This window comes from Macaca fascicularis, chromosome 16 (genome assembly GCF_037993035.2).
Source record: "Macaca fascicularis isolate 582-1 chromosome 16, T2T-MFA8v1.1".
Lineage (NCBI taxonomy): Eukaryota > Metazoa > Chordata > Mammalia > Primates > Cercopithecidae > Macaca > Macaca fascicularis.
In genome coordinates, this window is record NC_088390.1 from 89,146,990 (window position 1) to 89,165,575 (window position 18,586).

The 18,586-nt window shown below is 54.0% G+C and overlaps 1 protein-coding gene across 6 annotated transcripts; it reads left to right on the forward strand.

Moving 5' to 3' along the window:
- Positions 1-826: 826 nt before the first annotated feature.
- Positions 827-18,586, forward strand: FN3KRP (fructosamine 3 kinase related protein). Of its 6 annotated transcripts, XR_012426392.1 has the most exons (7): positions 827-1,004; positions 4,531-4,682; positions 5,931-6,022; positions 8,130-8,212; positions 8,351-8,437; positions 12,041-12,163; positions 12,409-13,724. XR_012426392.1 is itself a non-coding variant. In XM_065532501.2 (6 exons), the coding sequence occupies exons 1-6, from the start codon at positions 864-866 to the stop codon at positions 17,045-17,047; spliced, it is 648 nt and encodes a 215-aa protein (XP_065388573.1). In that variant the 5' UTR covers positions 827-863; the 3' UTR covers positions 17,048-18,586. The 6 variants fall into 6 exon arrangements, 4 of the variants coding, with proteins under 4 accessions (XP_065388573.1, XP_073877233.1, XP_005585408.1 ...); XR_012426393.1 differs by lacking the exons at positions 12,041-12,163; positions 12,409-13,724 and adding an exon at positions 8,568-8,669; XM_065532501.2 differs by lacking the exons at positions 8,351-8,437; positions 12,409-13,724 and adding an exon at positions 16,991-18,586.

The following is an 18,586-nucleotide window of genomic DNA, read 5'->3' on the forward strand; positions in this document are numbered from 1 at the left end:
CAGGACAGGAGACGGACGGGGGGAGCTGGCGTTTGCAATGACGGAGGCCGAGAAGTCTGTGAGCGGGAGACCCCGGGACTCGGGTAGCCGGGCTCAGCCCAGGTCGGAAGGCCTCGGAAGCGGGGAAGCCGAGGCCCTCCGCACGACCCACCCCGAATCCTGCCTTGCCAGGTGTCTGGGAATTCCTGGCCAGCCCAGCTGACGCCTGACACTGGCCGCAACAGCAGGGCTACCGTTAGCTGTCAGCCTCGGGGCCCAGGTCTAGCGCAGGTGTCTCCACTGCACCTGCACCCCGAGCGCGCCCGCCACTCCCTGTTCTCGGGTTCAGCAAACGCCTGGGGAAAAGCAGAGTCTTAACATTCTCGGCTCCCGGTACCCACACCTTGGGCTGACGTCCCTTGCTATTGGGTCAGCTCTTTGGAAAATATTATTTTAACTATTTCCATCAGCATTTCCACTTGTTTTGTGCAGGAGGGTTGAACCCAAACCGTCGGGGTCGGGGTTGGCGGGACAGGCTGAGCGGACCCCCGGGTCGGCCAGGCCCCGCCCCCTGACGTCATCTCACCCCCACCCAATCCCCCGCGCCTACCTGCCTCCCGGCCCCTCCCCTTTCCCCCCTCAATCCCAGCGCTCAACTCTGCGGCCACGCCCCGCCCCTTCCCGCCACCCAATCCCTGTGCTCGTCTCTGCGGCCAGGCCCCGCCCCTCTCGCTTTTCACCCAATCCTAGCGCTCATTTCTGCGGCCGGGCCCCGCCCCCATCCGTCCCCGCCCAATCCCCGCGCGGTCTCACGTCTGCCTGCTCGGCCGCCGTCTCCCGCGTCTCTGTCAGGCCCGGGGCGGGTCCGCGGCGGCGGCGGGAACATGGAGGAGCTGCTGAGGCGCGAGCTGGGCTGCGGCTCCGTCAGGGCCACGGGCCACACGGGAGGCGGGTGCATCAGCCAGGGCCGGAGCTACGACACGGACCGAGGACGAGTGTTCGTGAAAGTGAACCCCAAGGCGGAGGTCAGGCCGCGGGTCGGGCGGGCCGGGGGACCGGTCTCCGTCCCGGGGAGGGTCGCGGGCCTCGGCGCGGGGCGCGGCCTGGGCTTCTCCCGCCGGAGGCCGGGGCTGGCTCTCGCGGACCTGCCGCCGCCGCCCCTTGGGGAGAACCCTTTGCGCGGGGCGAGCGGTGAACGGTGAACGGGGACGGCGGAAGCGTCCGGGGCGTCCGGACGAGTTTGCACCTGCGGGGAACTGTCCGGAGCAGGAACCGCGGCCGCCCCACGCCACCTGTTCTCCGTGAACTTTCGGGGGCGCCTCGGGCAATGGGGCGGGTCTGGCCGCTGCAGTCTTGCTCCCGGGGTTCGTGCCCTGCGGTGCTGGTTAAGTGGGGTCCTTCTAGCCGGTGAAGCTGGTTAAGTCCTCAGCTTACGTGGCTCTGGAGGTGCCCGTCCCCCGTGAGCCTCGGCCAGTGCGTTGTGAAACGGGGCGAAGGTGCTGCCCCCAGGCCAGCTGCTGCTCCTCACCACGCCCTGGCAGGCTCTGTCCTTCTGTTAGATTCGTTCTCTGGCCGGGCGCCGTGGCTTACGCCTGGAATCCCAGCACTTTGGGAGACCGAGGTGGGTGGATCACGAGGTCAGGAGTTCGAGACCAGCCTGGCCGACATGGTGAAACCCCGTCTGTACTAAAAGTACAAAAATTAGCCTGGCGTGGTAGCGGGCACCTGTAATCTCAGCTACTCGGGAGGCTGAGGCAGGAGAATCGCTTGAACCCAGGAGGCAAAGGTTGCAGTGAGCCGAGATTGCACCACTGCACTCCAGCCTGGGCAACAGAGCGAGACTCCGTCTCAAAAAAAAAAAAAATCATTCTCCTAGTTATTTACGTTTAATTCCCAGGACTGAATCCCACTTTCCATGATGTGGGATCATCTTATTCTGGAACACGGATGTTCTCTCAAGACTCCGCTTGAAACCTTTGTTCTAGAGAGATCAGCTACGGGTCATCCTGTACGTGGCTTTTTTTTTTTTTTTTTGAGACAGAGTCTTGCCCTGTTGCCCAGGCTGGAGTACAATGGTGCAGTCTCTCAACCTCACCTCCCTGGTTCAAGTGATTTTCCTGCCTCAGCCTCCTGAGTATCTGGGACTACAGGTGTGCACCTAGCTAATTTTTGTATTTTTAGTAGAGACGGGGTTTCACCATGTTGACCAGGCTGGTCTTGAACTTCTGACCTCAGGTGATCCACCCGCCTCGGCCTCCCAAAGTGCTGGGATTACAGGCTTGAGCCACTGCGCCCAGCCCAGGCCTGGCTAATTTTTACATTTTTTGTAGACACAGGGTCTCACTATGTTGCCCAGGCTGATCCCAAATTCTTGGCCTCAAGCAACTCGTCTGCCTCGGCCTCCCAAAGTGCTGGGATTACAGGTGTGGAGCCACCTCACCCAACCCACAGTCCATTCTAAACACTTTATAAATATTATCACTCCTTAAGAGAGAGAAGGTTACTGAGAAAGAAGATAAGCACTGTGTAAGCAGAATTTTCAAAACATTGTCTTTCTAAAATAAAGGGAGAATTGGATCCTAGCTGTACTTTTACTAGAGTAACTACTTGAGGAGAAAATAAGGGGTAATACTGAAAGCAAAATGCAGAGAGAGGGGAAGGAGGGTCTGTGAACCAGCTAGAGGCCAAGGCTCCGCCACAGAAATATCCACCTGGATGTAGCCCTAAGTTTCTTACTAAAGCCGAGAACACTGATCTCCAGAGTAGACCCAAGGTACGGTTAAGCATCCGCTGGGGTGCAGTAGTACAAAAGATTAACATAAGGGAGGAGGATGGGAGAAAACCAATTACACAAGGATGCGAGGGACAGACAAGAATAATCAAGAGGAGGTCAGGCACAGTGGCTCACGGTGGCCTGTAATTCCAGCACTTTGGGAGGCTGAGGTGAGCAGATCACCTGAGATCAGGAGTTCAAGACCAGCCTGGGCAACATGGTGAACCACTATCTCTACTAAAAATACAAAAATTAGCTGGGTGTGACGGCATATGCCTATAATCCCAGCTACTCGCGAGGTTGAGGTATGAGAATTGCTTTAACCCGGGAGGTAGAGGTTGCAGTGAGCTGAGATTGTGCCATTGCACTCCAGCCTGGGTAACAGAGTGAGACTCTGTCTCAAAACAAAACAAAAAAGGGCTGGGCACGGTGGCTCACACCTGTAATCCCAGAACTTTGGGAGGCCGAGGAGGGCAGATCACCTGAGGTTGGGAGTTCAAGAACAGTCTGGCCAACATGGTGAAACCCCGTCTCTACTAAGAATACAAATTTAGGCCGGGCGTGGTGGCGCACCCCTGTAATCCCAGCTACTTGGGAAGGTGAAGGCAGGAGAATCGCTTGAACCTGGGAGGCGGAGGTTGCAGTGAGCCAAGATTGTGCCATTGTACTCCAGCCTGGGCAACAAGAGTGAAACTCCGTCTCAAAAAACAAACAAAAAAACAAAACCACCACAACAAAAATACAAAAATTAGCCAGGCATGGTGGCGCGCACCTATAATCCCAGCTACTCCGGAGGCTGAGGTGGGAGAATCACTTGAACGCGGGAGGTGGAGGTTGCAGTGAGCCGAGATTGCGCCATTGCACTCCAGCCTGCTGTGTGACAGAACGAGACTCCATCTCAAAAAAAAAGAGTGTTCCAAGCAGCGGTGACATGGCAGCCATGGTGGGGCACCGAGGCCGAGGAGGTGGGGACTCTGAAGAACTGAAAGAAGGCTGAGACAGCTGGAAGTCAGGAGCATGAGAAGAGTGTGTGTGTCTGTGTGTATGTTGTGTGTCCGTCTGTGTGTACATTGTGTGTCTGTGTGTGTGTAAGAGTGGAGCCCCAGGTGAGGATAGGAGAGTGGGCAGGGCAGTGGTGTGTGTAGCAGGAGGAAAGGAAAGGCCGCTGGCTCTGACCTCTTCTGCAGGGATCACTGCTGTGTGGTGAGCAGGGGGACCGAAGGGAGGAGTCACTGTGGTCCTGGGGATTCGGATGGAAACGGCATCTCAAGATGAGGTGGCTTCCAGTGCTAGGTAGGAGGTGGCATAGAACTTGGTGGTCTATGCAGGTGAAAAGTGACCCCAGGTCACTGGCATAGGCAGTCAGGGTGCCGCCTGCAGCTGAGAGGCTGTGTGAGTCTGTGTCCTGTAGGTGGAACAGGACTGCAGTTGAGGTGTTGTCTGAGGACACCGACAGGTAACCCACGTTCGAAGTCCCGCTGTTGCCGGATCTTAGTGCCTTTGACTTTCCTCTCCCCAGAGAACCTCCCGATTCAACCATAGCACACAAATATAGTCCAACACTGGCAAGCTGAAGTCCTCGTCTTCCAGTCCAGCCTCTGAACCTGTAGCCTACCCTGTTGGCAAGTGCCTTGGAAAACACTGTCCATGTATATGGAATCCTGTCAGGGTGGTCTTGGTTTGAAGTTGTAATGCCAGAGGAAAACGTATCTACAGAACCTTCCCGGAAGTAACCTTGCCTCCCCCCGTTTCCACTTCCTCTCGTATTTTTCTGACAGGCCAGAAGAATGTTTGAAGGTGAGATGGCAAGTTTAACTGCCATCCTGAAAACAAACACAGTGAGAGTGCCCAAGCCCATCAAGGTTCTGGATGCCCCAGGCGGTGGGAGCGTGCTGGTGATGGAGCATGTGGACATGAGGCATCTGAGCAGGTGCGTCTCCACAGCACCCCTCGGCTGGCTTTATTACCTGAGCAGGTGCATCATCTCCATACCAGCCCCAGGCTAGCTTTGTTATCTGAGCAGGTGTGTCTTCACACCAGCCCCAGGCCGGCTTTGTTACCTGAGCAGGTGCGTCTCCACACCAGCCCCAGGCCGGCTTTGTTACCTGAGCAGGTGCGTCTCCACACCAGCCCCAGGCCGGCTTTGTTACCTGAGCAGGTGTGCCTTCACACCAGCCCCAGCTGACTTTCTTTTCCACCGAGTGGTTTCTCTGATGACTGAAGCTTGTACTGGGGGCATCATTTTAAGGAGTGTGATGCATAGAGCCCGTGATTCCACATATCATGAGTTCTGCAGAATGAACGGCAGGCACTCTCTGCAACCAGGGGCGGAAGCAAGAGGAATCTCCCAGAGTGAGATACTGACCAAAGGCCTTGCTGCAGGCCGGGCACGGTGGCTCACGCCTGGAATCCCAACACTTCGGGAGGCTGAGGCGGGTGAATCACTTGAGGTCAGGAGTTTGAGACCAGCCTGGCCAACATGGTGAAACCCCATCTCTACCAAAAGTACAAAAATTAGCTGGGCATGGTGGCAGGCGCCTCTAATTCCAGCTACTCAGGAGGCTGAGGCAGGAGAATCACTTGAACCCAGGAGGCAGAGGTTGCAGTGAGCTGAGATCGCACCACTGCACTCTAGCCTGGGCAATAGAGTGAGACTCAGTCTCAAAAAAGAGAGGAAAAAAAAAACCCCATTGCAAACTCGGACGAGGCTGGGAAAGATCGTCAAATAATCAACACCTTTATCCCCCTCTTGCTTCACCAGAACCGACTTTCGGTCCTCAAAATGTCCGACCTACTAGCTGGACACGGTGGCTCACACCTGTAATCCCAGCACTTTGGGAGGCCAAGGTGGGCGGATCACCTGAGGTCAGGAGTTTGAGACCAGCCTGACCAACACAGTGAAACCCTGCCTCTACTAAAAATACAAAAAATTAGCCAGGCGTGGTGGCAGGCGCCTGTAATCCCAGCTACTCAGGAGGCTGAGGCAGGAGAATCGCTTGAACCTGGGAGGTGGAGCTTGCGGTCAGCCGAGATCATGCCACTGTGCTCCAGCCTGGGCAACAGAGTGAGACTCCGTCTCGAAAAGAAAAACCCTCTCTGTGTGTCCTGAGACGGAGCAGTGGGTGTGTTGCCTTTTTCTGTGTATCGTCTGTTTAGTTGCTGCCTTTTGATTTGACAGTCATGCTGCAAAGCTTGGAGCCCAGCTGGCCGATTTACACCTTGAGAACAAGAAGCGTGGAGAGACGCTCCTGAAAGAGGCGGGCACAGTGGGTATGGCACTGCGCGGGCCGTGGGTGCTTCTGCCTAGAGGAGGACGTTCAGCCAGGGTGGGCTCAGGTGGGGCCGTGCAGCAGCCATGGGAGGGTCGGACGTGGGCTGATGCCAGAGCAAGGGAATGTCAGCCTTGAGCCGCATCTCACAGTGCACTGAACACGGGGAATGTGATGCGTCTGTTGTGTCCTAAATGCATTTGAAAGACAAAACGTTTGCTGGACGCGAGATGCGCCTCGTGTTACAGTTGCTTTTACCTCTCGTTCCCGGGAAGAGTGTAAGCAGAGGCTCTCTGGCTTTCTATAAAAAGCCAGAGCTTGGACCACAGGGTCTGTTCCTGTAAAACAGTCATACTTGAGGCTCAGAATTACAGCCATCGTGTCTGACCTTTCTAGAGCATAACGCGCTGTCAGGATTGAGGGAATTTTCTGGTATTGTAATCTGCTGACATTTGGAATCTGTGCACAGCCCACGTGGTAAATGTGGGCAGATTAGCTGACGATCGGAACAGATCACCAAGGGTCTGCTGTACGAGATGTGCTGTTAGACAGTCTGTTCTGTGAGGGTCCATCACGGGTCCCCCCAGGCTGCCTGTGTGGCGAGGATCCACTGAGAGGCCCCCCAGGTTGCCTGTCTTGCCCCTTCCTCCAGTCTTACGGAGTGTAGTCCATTGGGATTTTTCTTGAGTTAGGGAGACTGCAGAGGAGTGAGCTTATTTCTTTTCTTTTTCTTTCTTTTTTTTTCTTTTTTTTTTATGAGATGGAGTTTCGCTCTTTTCCCCAGGCTGGAGTACAGTGGCACAATCTCGGCTCACCGCAACCTCTGCCTCCTGGGTTCAAGCGATTTTCCTCCCTCAGCCTCTCAAGTAGCTGGGATTACAGGCGCCTGTCACCACGTCCAGCTAATTTTTGTGTTTTTTTTTTTTTTTTTTTTTTTGAGACAGAGTCTCGCTCTGTCGCCCAGGCTGGAGTGCAGTGGCCAGATCTCAGCTCACTGCAAGCTCCGCCTCCCAGGTTCACGCCATTCTCCTGCCTCAGCCTCCCGAGTAGCTGGGACTACAGGCGCCCGCCACCTCGCCCGGCTAGTTTTTTGTATTTTTTAGTAGAGACGGGGTTTCACTGTGTTAGCCAGGATGGTCTCGATCTCCTGACCTCGTGATCCGCCCGTCTTGGCCTCCCAAAGTGCTGGGATTACAGGCTTGAGCCACCGCGCCCGGCCTCCTAATTTTTGTGTTTTTAGTAGAGATGGAATTTCACCATGTTGGCCAGGCTGGTCTCGAACTCCTGACCTCAGGTGATCTGACCACCTCAGCCTCCCAAAGTGCTGGGATTACAGGCACAAGCCACTGCGCCCTGCATGAGATTATTTCAAAGCACAGTAGTTTATTTGACATACATGGCACCAGGTTTGCCACTGAGAGCCATCCTTTCTGATCGATTGGGGGCAGATTCTTTTTCCTCTTTATTTTTTATTTATTTATTTTTTTTGAAACAGAGTTTTGCTCTTGTTCTCCAGACTGGAGTGCATTAGCGTGACCTCGGGTCACCGCAACCTCCGCCTCCTGGGTTCAAGCGATTCTCCTGCCTTAGCCTCCCTAGTGGCTGGGATTATAGGCGCCTGCCACCACGCCTGGCTAATTTTTCTATTTTCAGTAGAGACAGGGTTTCACCATGTTGGGCAGGCCGGTCTCAAACTGCTGACCTCTGGTGATCCGCCCACCTCTGCCTCCCAAAGTGTCTTTTTCCTCTTTAAGAACATCCTACTCTTTTTCTCCTGTCACAGTGTGGTCCTCCCCCACACCCCTGCGTGTCCTGTTGGGATGCGAGACAGGTCCCCTGAGAGGTGCCCGCAGGCTCCCTGTCCTGTGCGTGTCCTCTGGTGCTGCTGCTTGGGAGCAGCTGGTGTCTTTGATGCTGACGTCTGCTGGAGCAGGCTCTGTTCGGGGTGTTCGGTGAGCTGGTGGAGACCCAGGCCCTGTTTGTCTCTGGCAGGGGCATAAGCTGGTAGGTGCTCACTGAGGTCGTGTCTGAAGGTGACTCAGTTTAGAGAGTGGGTGCTGGGATCCCTTGGAACTAATTTTCTTTCTTTTTTTTCTTTTGCTTGCAAGGGAGAGGAGGTGGGCAGGAGGAACGGCCCTTTGTGGACCAGTTTGGGTTTGACGTGGTGACGTGCTGTGGATACCTCCCCCAGGTGAGTGCACAGCGTTCGCCTCTATTTCACAATCAGGTCAGCAGTTCGGACACAAGGGTCGGGGGAACACACCCCCTTCCTTTTTTTGTGAGCTTTAGTAAAAGTATTTGCACCGTTTTTTCTTTGCTGGTGTTTGAGAGGTTGACGTGAGATTGACCCACCTAGTATGCTAGGTAAGCATGAAGAAACGGAGGAGGAGCAGCAAGTTAGGAGCTGGATTTCCAGGTGGGTAAAAATGAGGGAATTTCACAAATGTTTTGTTTTAGGTATACTAAACTCTCAAAGAGGGTGCAATGACAAGGGTTTGTTAGCTTTTGGTTGTATGATTTGATGGTTGCTTCCCTCCACGTTTCAGCCCGGGGAGTGCTGCCCGATGCCCAGCACGTGTGGCGTGGACAGGGCTCCCGTCCTATCCTCGGGAGGAGGATACAGATGAACCTAGAAAACTTCCGGGGTTTCCTGGTGGGCACGGGGGCAGTAGAAAGACTTTGAAATGGGGAAGGTTGTCCAGAAACCTGCTTAGGGGCGGGGAGTGGTGCTCTCTGGTCCTGCCTGCTCTGGGGGATTTTTAGCCAGCTCTGCCCCCTTCCTTTCGTGGCTGTACTCACACTATGTGTGTGCACGTGTGTGTGTGCATATGTGTATGCGTGCATGTCTGTGCGCATGCATGTATGTGCATATGTGCACACGTGTGTGCATATGTGTATGTGTGCACACGTGTGTGCGCATGACTGCGTGATGCATGATGTTGGCATCCTGTGCTACTCCAGTCTTGTGTGTCTGTCTCCCTTCCCTCCTGGGTGGTGAGCACCTATGTCCTGGATGTCCTCTCTCAGGGTCCTTCTTAACGGGGCTCCATGTGACTTTTCCCGTCACCACTGTATGGGGAGGGGCTGTCTGGACAGATGTCAGAAGTGACCCACGGGTTCGGGGCCGGTCAGCCAGCTCTGGCCTCGGTACTCCAGTGTGAGTGGAAATTAAGAGGAAATGTTAGCCAGTTGCTTTAGCAGAAAAAAAAAACAAATTTTTTTTTTTAAATATAAAAAAGCCGTGGTGGCTCTTGTCTGTAATTCCAGCACTTTGGGAGGCTGAGGTGGGAGGATTGCTTGAGCCCAGGAGTTCCAGACCAGCCTGGCCAACATGGCGAAACCCCCTCTCTAGTAAAAATACCAAAAAATTAGCCGGGTGTGGTGGTGCGTGCCTGTAGTTCTAGCCACTTGGAAGGCTGAGGTGGGAGGATTTTGCTTAAGCCTGGAAGTTCAGGCTGCAGTGAGCCGAGATCGTGCCACTGCACTCCAGCTTAGGTAATGGAGTAAGACCTTGTCTCACAAAAATGAAGAAAGAAAGAAAATGTTCTGGGCCGGGCACGGTGGCTTATGCCTGTAATCCCAGCACTGGGAGGCTAAGGCGGGCAGATCACCTGAAGTCAGGAGTTTGAGACCAGCTTGACCAACATGGCAAACCCCATCTCTCCTAAAAATACAAAAAAATTAGCCAGGCGTGGTGGCTCACGCCTGTAATCCCAGCTACTCAGGAGGCTGAGGCAGGAGAATTGCTTGAACCTGGGAGACGGAGATTGCGGTGAGCTAAAATCACACCACTGCACTCCAGCCTGGGTGACAGGAGTGAAACTTCATCTCAAAAAAGAAAAAGAAAAAAATAAAAAGTAAAAAGTAGTACAGTGAGATATCTTTTGTTACATATTGAACCTGTAAAGACCAAAAAGTGTGCTGCATGTGTGCCAGCCAGAGCACGAGGGAGCAGGCACCGTGGCACCCTGTGACGCGAGTGTGACTTGGGGCAACGATCTTTATGGAGAGGAACTTGGTGACGCCTATCAAAAAAATTTTAAATTTAGTTTTAATTTTAATTTTAAAAGATAGAGTCTCACTCTATTGCCCAGGCTGGAGTGCAGTGGTACGATCATAGCTCACTGCAGCCTCAAACTTTCTGGGCTTAAGCCATCCTCTGCTCCAACCTCCCATGTCGCTGGGATTACAGGCATGCACCACCACACTTGGCTAATTTTTAATTTTTTTGTAGAGACAGGGGTCTCACTATGTTGCCCAGGCTGGTCTCAAACTCCTGACCTCAAGTGATCCTCCCACCTGAGCCATGCAAAGTGCTGGGATTACAGATATTGGCCACCACTCCCGTCCCCCTTTCAAATTTTTTTTTTTTTTTGAGACGGAGTCTCACTCTGTCGCCCAGGCTGGAGTGCAGTGGCCGGATCTCAGCTCACTGCAAGCTCCGCCCCCCGGGTTTACGCCATTCTCCTGCCTCAGCCTCCCGAGTAGCTGGGACTACAGGCGCCCGCCACCGCGCCCGGCTAGTTTTTTGTATTTTTTAGTAGAGACGGGATTTCTCCGTGTTAACCAGGATGGTCTTGATCTCCTGACCTCGTGATCCGCCCGTCTCGGCCTCCCAAAGTGCTGGAATTACAGGCTTGAGCCACCGCGCCCGGCCTCAAATTTTTAAAAAAAATTTATTAATTTATTTTTTGAAATGGAGTCTCTCCGTCACCTAGGCTAGAGTGTGGTGGTGCAATCTTGGCTCGCTGCAACCTCCAGCTTCCAGGTTCAATCAGTTCTTCTGCCTCAGCCTCCTGTGTAGCTGGGATTACAGGTGCCCGCCACCACATCCGGCTAATTTTTGTATTTTTAGTACAGAGGAGGTTTCACCATGTTGGCCAGGCTGGTCTCCAACTCCTGACCTCAAGTGATCTGCCCGCCTTGGCCTCCCAAAGCGCTGGGATTACAGGCATGAGCCACTTCACCTGGCCCCTCTTTCAAAATTTTAAATGGACTTATGCTCTGACCCAGTAATTATCCTTCAGGGTTTATTCTACAGGCATATTGACACGTATGCAAAATGGCACAGACACAAGGCTATTTGCTGCACCACTCTTGGTACTATGATAAGGAAAATCCAGAGGACCGCTGGGTGAAGTTCTGGTGCATCATCTGACGAACTGTTGTCAGCTGCTACAAAACAACATAAAGAAAGCAGGACCTATCCTGGCTAACATGGTGAAACCCCGTCTCTACTAAAAATACAAAAAACTAGCCGGGCGTGGTGGCGGGTGCCTGTAGTCTCAGCTACTTGGGAGGCTGAGGCGGGAGAATGGCGTGAACCCGGGAGGCGGAGCTTGCAGTGAGCCGAGATCACGCCACTGCACTCCAGCCTGGGAGACACAGCGAGACTCCGTCTCAAAAAAAAAAAGAAAGCAGGAGTAGGGCCGGGTGCGGCGGCCCACGCCCGTAATCCCAGCACTTTGGGAGGCTGAGGCGAGTGGATCACCTGAGGTCAGGAGTTTGAGACCAGCCTGACCAACATGGCGAAACCCTGTCTCTACTAAAAATACAAAAAAATTAGCCGGGCGTGGTGGCAGGCGCCTGTAATCCCAGCTACTTGGGAGGCTGAGGCAGGAGAATCGCTTGAACCCAGGAGGCAGAGGTTGCAGTGAGCCGAGATCGCGCCCCTGCACTCCAGCCTGGGTGATGAGAGCGAAACTCCATCTCAAAAAAAAAAAAAGAAAGAAAGAAAATGTTCTAGAAGCCTCTTCATTCTTGGAAGGCTACAGAGCGGATCCTGAAGCATCTCCATGCTGCCCACTGCTCCTGGGATAGGATCTGAGGTCTCAGCATGTCCATGAGACTCCAGTTCCCCCCGGGATGTGGTTCCCCCCTCAGCCTCCTGTGACTGCCACCCCTTCCATGTGCCGCCCCTGCAGCCCTCTCCGCTTTCAGATCCTTGTGGGTAGCTGAGCTCTCCCTCACTTCTGGCATTTTCCAGTGAACTCTGCTTTTGCTTTTGCTGTTACTGCAGGTGAATGACTGGCAGGAGGACTGGGTTGTGTTCTATGCCCGGCAGCGCATTCAGCCCCAGATGGACATGGTGGAGAAGGAGTCTGGGGACAGGGAGGCCCTCCAGCTTTGGTCTGCTCTGCAGGTGAGCGGGGCCTCACTGCACGCCCAGCACCTGCCACACTCCCCTCTTGCGTGAGCTCGGGGAGGTGCCAGGGCAGGTGAGGCCACCTCTGAGTCTGGTTCTGGATGGGAAGCGGGTGCCTGGCGGTGTCCTATCCGCTGCTGCCTGGGCTGGGGGCAGGCACCTGGAGCGGTGCTTAGGTAAACATGGGCACTCCTCGTGCATGCTTTGATCAATTTGCTGAGGCTCCATTTTCCTCCCTGCAGTTAAAGATCCCTGACCTGTTCCGTGACCTGCAGATCATCCCAGCCTTACTCCACGGGGATCTCTGGGGCGGAAACGTAGCAGAGGATTCCTCTGGGCCGGTCATTTTTGACCCAGCTTCTTTCTATGGCCACTCGGAATATGAGCTGGCAATAGCTGGCATGTTTGGGGGCTTTAGCAGCTCCTTTTACTCCGCCTACCACGGCAAAATCCCCAAGGCCCCAGGATTCGAGAAGCGCCTTCAGTTGTATCAGCTCTTTCACTACCTGAACCACTGGAATCATTTTGGATCGGGGTACAGAGGGTCCTCCCTGAACATCATGAGGAATCTGGTCAAGTGAGTGGGCCTTGCTCTGGAAGGGGCCTCAGAGGTTTCTCCACAGTCCTCTTCAGGGCACATTCTTGTTTCTTCACGTGGCCGGAGTAGCTTTAGACCAGCGCAGCAGCTTATTTCCAAGCCTTGCAAAGTATATAACACCTGAGAGGAAAGGTTTTGTCATCCCAGCGTTGACCACTTTGTGGGGGTTTGTAGGTGGAGGGAGCCGCACTGGAGGCAGGGTGTGAACAGAGGGCTGTGTGGAGTGTGGGTGACTCTGAGCCCCACTGCCGCTGCAAGGTGGAGAAACTAAGTGATCTCCCGTGGGGCGGGAGAGGGTGTCTGGTGCGCAGGGAGGTGGCCGGTGCTCCTGGGCACTGCTGCTCGTAGGGCACCTTCCCGCCACTCCTCCCTGCTCTCCTGTACCGGAGTGTCTCTGAGCTGCTCGTAGGGCACCTTCCCGCCGCTCTTCCCTGCTCTCCTGTACCCAAGTGTCTCTGAGCTGCGTGTCTCTGAGCTGCTCGTAGGGCACCTTCCCGCCGCTTCTCCCTGCTCTCCCGTACGGGAATGTCTCTGAGCTGTCTACGTGGATGCTTCTTGGTTGGCCAGACTTGGGCGTAGATGTGAAACCATCTTACTAAAAGCATCTTAAAATGACCAATTCCAAAATCAAGCATATTCCCGCTTCTTCCTGCATGATCCCTGGGCTCTGCCACAGGCTGAGCAAGTCTGTAAACGGATTCTGGGAGAGACCAAGCCGCTGGCCGTAGGGTGTCCGTGGGTAAATCCAGGAGTCTTCATTGCTTCTGTTATGACCCCATCTCTGCCGTTTTCTAAAGCTTGCTGAGTTGTCATTCCTTTGCAACATTAAAATACGTGCTGAACTAATATTTTTCCTTCCTTCAGTATTGTAGTAATGAGAAATATTTCATGAATGGCATTGATGCTAATAAATCCTTTGCGCAAAAATTTGAATAAACTTTCAGTGGTTTCAATGATGTACAAGATTGTATATTTCCCTCATTTATTGTAATTCAATATTTAGTTGTTTGCTGAAAAACTTTTGTAATAATATTTTGTGACAATAAACAGGCACAACTAGTGATTTTGTTGTTTTTAGAGACAGGGTCTTGTTCTGTTGCCCAGGCTGCAGTGCAGTGGTATGATCATAGCTCACTGCAGCCTCCAACCCTCAGGTTCTAGCAGTCCTCCCATCTCAGCCTCTCAAGTAGCTGGAACTACAGGTGTGCACACCACACCCAGCTACTTTTTGTATTTTCAGTAGAGACGAGGTTTTACCATGTTGCCCAGGCTGGTCTCGAACTCCTGAGCTCAAGCAATCCTCCCGAGTGCTGGGATTACAGGCCTAAGCCACCATGCCTGACCCAACTGCCCTGCCCTGCCCTGCCCTGCCTGTCAGAGTCTCACTCTTTCCAAGCTGGAGTAGTGCAATGGTACGGTCTCGGCTCGCTGCAACCTCCGCCTTCCACCTTCTGGGCTCAAGCAGTTGTCATGTCTCAGCCTCCCGAGTAGCTGCAGTAGCCGGTGTGTCACCACGCTGGCTAATTTTTGTATTTTTAGTAGAGACTGGGTTTCGCCATGTTGCCCAGGCTGGTCTCGACCTCCTGAGTTCAGGCAATCAACCCGCGTCAGCCTCCCAGCTGTTTCGTTTTTTTTGAGATAGCGTCTCGCTCTGTCACCCAGGCTGGAGTATAGTGGTGCGATCTCAGTTCACTGCAGCCTCTGCCTTCTGAGTTCAAGGGATTCTCCTGCCTCAGCTTCCCAATGTAGTTGGGACTACAGGTGTGTGTCACCGCACCTGGCTAATTTTTGTATTTTTAGTAGAGACGGGATTTTGCCATCTTGGCCAGGCTGATCTTGAACTCCTGGCCTCAAAGAATCCGCCCGCCTCGGCCTCCCGAAAAGTCCTGGGATTACAGGCCTGAGCCACCATCCCTGGCCCAACTATTGTTTCTTAAAAAAACTCTTTTTAACCTTGTCTTTTTGTTAGGCTAAAAGGATAGCTCAGAGCTTCAAAGAGCAGGACTAGCCTAAGAACTGTCTGTGATACTTGGCAGAGGTGCAGCTATTCTTACTCACCTGTGGAAGACGTTAAAGGGAGAATGAAAGTAGCTGTAGAACTGCTTTCGGGGAAGAAGCCACGTTGTGAGCTTGGCGGACACCCAGTCTGAGGGTCACCCAGGGTGCCATGAACTGGGCTGAAGGGGATGGATGGATGACTTCTCTTGTTAGCTTGTTTTTGTTCTAAGTCAGGGCCCCTCAGCAGAACGTAGAACAACCGAGCTCCTTTAGAATGCTGGTTTCTGTGTGGAGTGAGGAAGGACCATGAGTCTGGTTGTCAGTTTCCAACCTGACAGGTCCTAGACTACCGTTTGCCAGGACTGCAGGTTGTTTACTTTGACCTTGTGAAAAAGATAACTGTTCCCAAGACAAGTGACGTCCCAAAGTGGCACCATCCCCACGGCAAGTGTGCCGCTTGGCTCCCCACCGGGTGGGTTCATCCTGACAGCATTTGTGCCCCTCAACTCCCCACTGGGTGGGTCCATCCTGAGGGCACCTGTGCCGCTCAGCTCCCCACCTGGTGGGTCCGTCCCGACGGGCACGTGTGGCTCGGCTCCCCACCAGGTAGGTCCATCCCGATGGCACCTGTGCCCCTCAACTCCCCACCGGGTGGGTCCATCCTGATGGCACTTGTGCCCCTCAACTCCCCACTGGATGGGTCCACCCTGAGGGCACCTGTGCCGCTTGGCTCCCCACCGGGTGGGTCCGTCCCGACAGCGCGTGTGCTCCTCAACTCCCCACTGGGTGGGTCTGTCCCAATGGGCACGTGTGGCTCGGCTCCCCACCGGGTAGGTCTATCCCGTCAGCACCTGTGCCCCTCGACACCCCCCCCCCACCGGGTAGGTCCCACCGAGCGATGCAGTGGGTTTCCAGGAGGGTTTTGGTTTTGGCGGCTGCCAGGCCTGAGGCCGTCTGGGAAGCCCGGGCTCCGTCCCTCTGTGGTCAGTCACGTAGGAGCAGAACGGCCGTCGGGCCGGGAAACGGGATGGAATGTGGATCCGTTCAGCTTTAGGGAATCGGAAGAGAAGGCTGGACGTGCAGCTCACACCTGTAATCCCCGCACTATGGGAGGAGGCCGAAGCAGGAGGATCGCTTGAGCTCAGGAGCTTGAGACCAGCCTGGGCAAACAGTGAGACCTCATCTCTAAAATAAATAAACAAACAGAATCGGAAGAGAAGAGTCTCCATTTCCTGTTCCGTATTTCACAGGAACCATCAGTGTCTGAAGCCCACGGCCCTGAGAGGTGAACGGCTTTCGGTTCCGGATGCTGCTGCATTTGGAGAGTGCGAGGCAGCTTCCCTGGGTTGTTGGTCGGCGGAGGGCTAAACTGGAGGGAATTCCAGGAGGCAGGGAGAGGGCAGGGAGAGGGCTGAGGTCAGGATATTGTTCGGACTTCCTTCATCGCGCCCACACCCCAGGCCTGGGTGACGCAGGCTCCGTGGCCAGGCTCAGCTCTGTCCTGTGGTCTCCCCACACCCTGCCCATGTCTGTGTCAGGTTCCTTTCTCGGGTCCTCCTCGATTCCTCCAGCTTGAGGTCCACATCCCACCTCCACTCCGTCCACACCTCTCCCCTGGGCTAGTGGTGGGATCACAAGCACGGGTGCCCAAGACCTGACCAGCACCGCAGACCAGGCCCTGTGCTAAGACATCCAGGCAGACGGGGGAAAAGATGGGTGGTACCACTCCCAGAACAGGAAACCGGATGGAGGGCAGGTTCTTTTTTGTTTGCCACGGAGTCTCATTCTATCACCCAGGCTGGAGTGCAGTGGCACGATCTCGGCTCAGTGCGACCTCCACTCCCAGGCTCAAGCGATCCTCCTGCCTCAGCCTCCCAAGCAGCTGGGATTACAGACGTGTGCCACCACGCCCAGCTAAATTTTTTTTGTATTTTTCATAGAGATAGGGTTTCACCATGTTGACCAGGCTGGTCTCAAACTCCGGACCTTGTAATCCACCCCCGCCTCGGCCTCCCAAAGTGCTGGGATTACAGGCATGAGCCACTGCACCTGGGCGATACAGGTCGTTTCAAAAACAGTATTATTTGCACACCATACAATTTATACTACTAATCCTGTAAGAAACTTGGGGGCACTTAACTGCCCTGCCCTTGAATCTTCAACAGCTCTTCACCCCCCACCTAGAGGACTTCCTAGCCTGATGCCCGCATATCTGTTTCTTCATTCAGGCACCTCTCCTCACTGAGAGACCTGAGCACTCGTACGGTTCTCCGTGTGACGCCTAATATCTGACTGTAGACTCATGAGTTGTAGGAAGGAAAATTACAAGGGGCTTTGAGAAGATAACAGAGAGGACTGACTCCAAACCAAAGTGTTGGAATTCCAAAAAAGAGAACCAAGAAAACAGAGGGAGAACATCATAAAGAGCTAAAGACGGGCCCAGGATTGGAGGACCCACCAGTCCTGTTCAGGGGAGGACAGGAGACTCACCCTAACACCTCCGTGGGAATTTTTCACTGGTGTCACAGAGAAGACCCTAAAGCCTGCAGAGATAGAACAGTTTCCACACAAAGAATAAGAACCAGAATGGCCATGAGCTTCTCTACATCAAAACTGGAGCTGGCAAGCCGTGGCACCTCCTCAGTTCCTAAAGAAATGTCTGATCTCCAAGCTGGAATTCGATACATCAAAACTGGAGCTGGCAAGCCGTGGCACCTCCTCAGTTCCTAAAGAAATGTCTGATCTCCAAGCTGGAATTCGATACCAAGCCAAACTGTCAACAAGGAATAAAGAAATTTACAGACGTATGAGGGCTCACATTGGCCCATCATGAACCTTCTGTCAAGATGCAATAGCAGGGTGGGCTTCAGATGAGAAAAGAAAGCCAGGGAGTGGCACATACCCTTTCTGCAGCTACCACAGCCATTCTCCTGTCCTACCTGCTGTTCTGCGGCAGCCTTGCCACTCCTGTCATGAGGTGGCTGTTTGGCCGGGTGCCATGGCTCACAGCACTTTGGGAGGCCGAAGTGGGCGGATGACCTGAGGCCAGGAGTTTGAGACCATCCTGGCTAACATGGCAAAACCCCGTCTCTACTAAAAATACAAAAATTAGCAGGGCGTGGTGGTGGGCGCCTGTAATCTCAGCGACTCAGAAGACTGAGGTAGGAGAATTGCTTGAACCCTGGAGTTGGAGGTTGCAGTGAGTTGAGATTGCCCTCCAGCCTGGGCGACAGAGACTCCATCTCAATCAATCAATCAATCAATCAATCAACCAACCAACCTCACGCAGATGTTGGTCTCATCAAAAGCTGTAGGCTTTATCTTCCCAGAGGCTGCCGACCTCTTAGAAGAGGTGTCTCTACAAAAGTGGGCACCTGCTTGTGGAACAGAGTCGCAGGGTTCCAGCTGGGCCTGGGGAGTTTCCTGCGACACATCCTGGGAATGCAGAGTCCTGGCCCCGTCCCGGAACCTTCCGGGGACTCGCTGCTGCAGGGCTTCCTCGGGAGACTCGTGGGTTGAAGTCCCTGCCCGGTCCCGGAACCTTCCGGGGACTCACTGCTGCACAGTTTTCTTGGGAGACTCGGCTTCCTCGGGAGACTCGTGGGTTGAGAAGGTGGGGCTGATGTCAGAAAGACACTCTTGACATCCCCCTGCCACCTCCCAGTGCAGGACCCTTGGCAGATTAATCTCTCTGTGCCTCAGTTTCCTCATCTGGAAGGCGGGGGTAGTGACCAGCCCTTCACAGGATGGTTGTGAGGCTTCGTTGACATTTCACTTGGGTGCTAGCACACAGCAAAAGCTCAATAAATGCCATTAGCCCCAAA

Excerpts from the sequence above, each read along its gene's own strand:
- FN3KRP (XM_005585351.5), top strand. The coding sequence starts at position 864 with ATGGAGGAGCTGCTGAGGCGCGAGCTGGGCTGCGGCTCCGTCAGGGCC. Across the intron at positions 4,683-5,930 it reads GACATGAGGCATCTGAGCAG|TCATGCTGCAAAGCTTGGAG; the intron begins GTGCGTCTCCAC and ends TTGATTTGACAG. Across the intron at positions 12,164-12,408 it reads AGCTTTGGTCTGCTCTGCAG|TTAAAGATCCCTGACCTGTT; the intron begins GTGAGCGGGGCC and ends TCCTCCCTGCAG.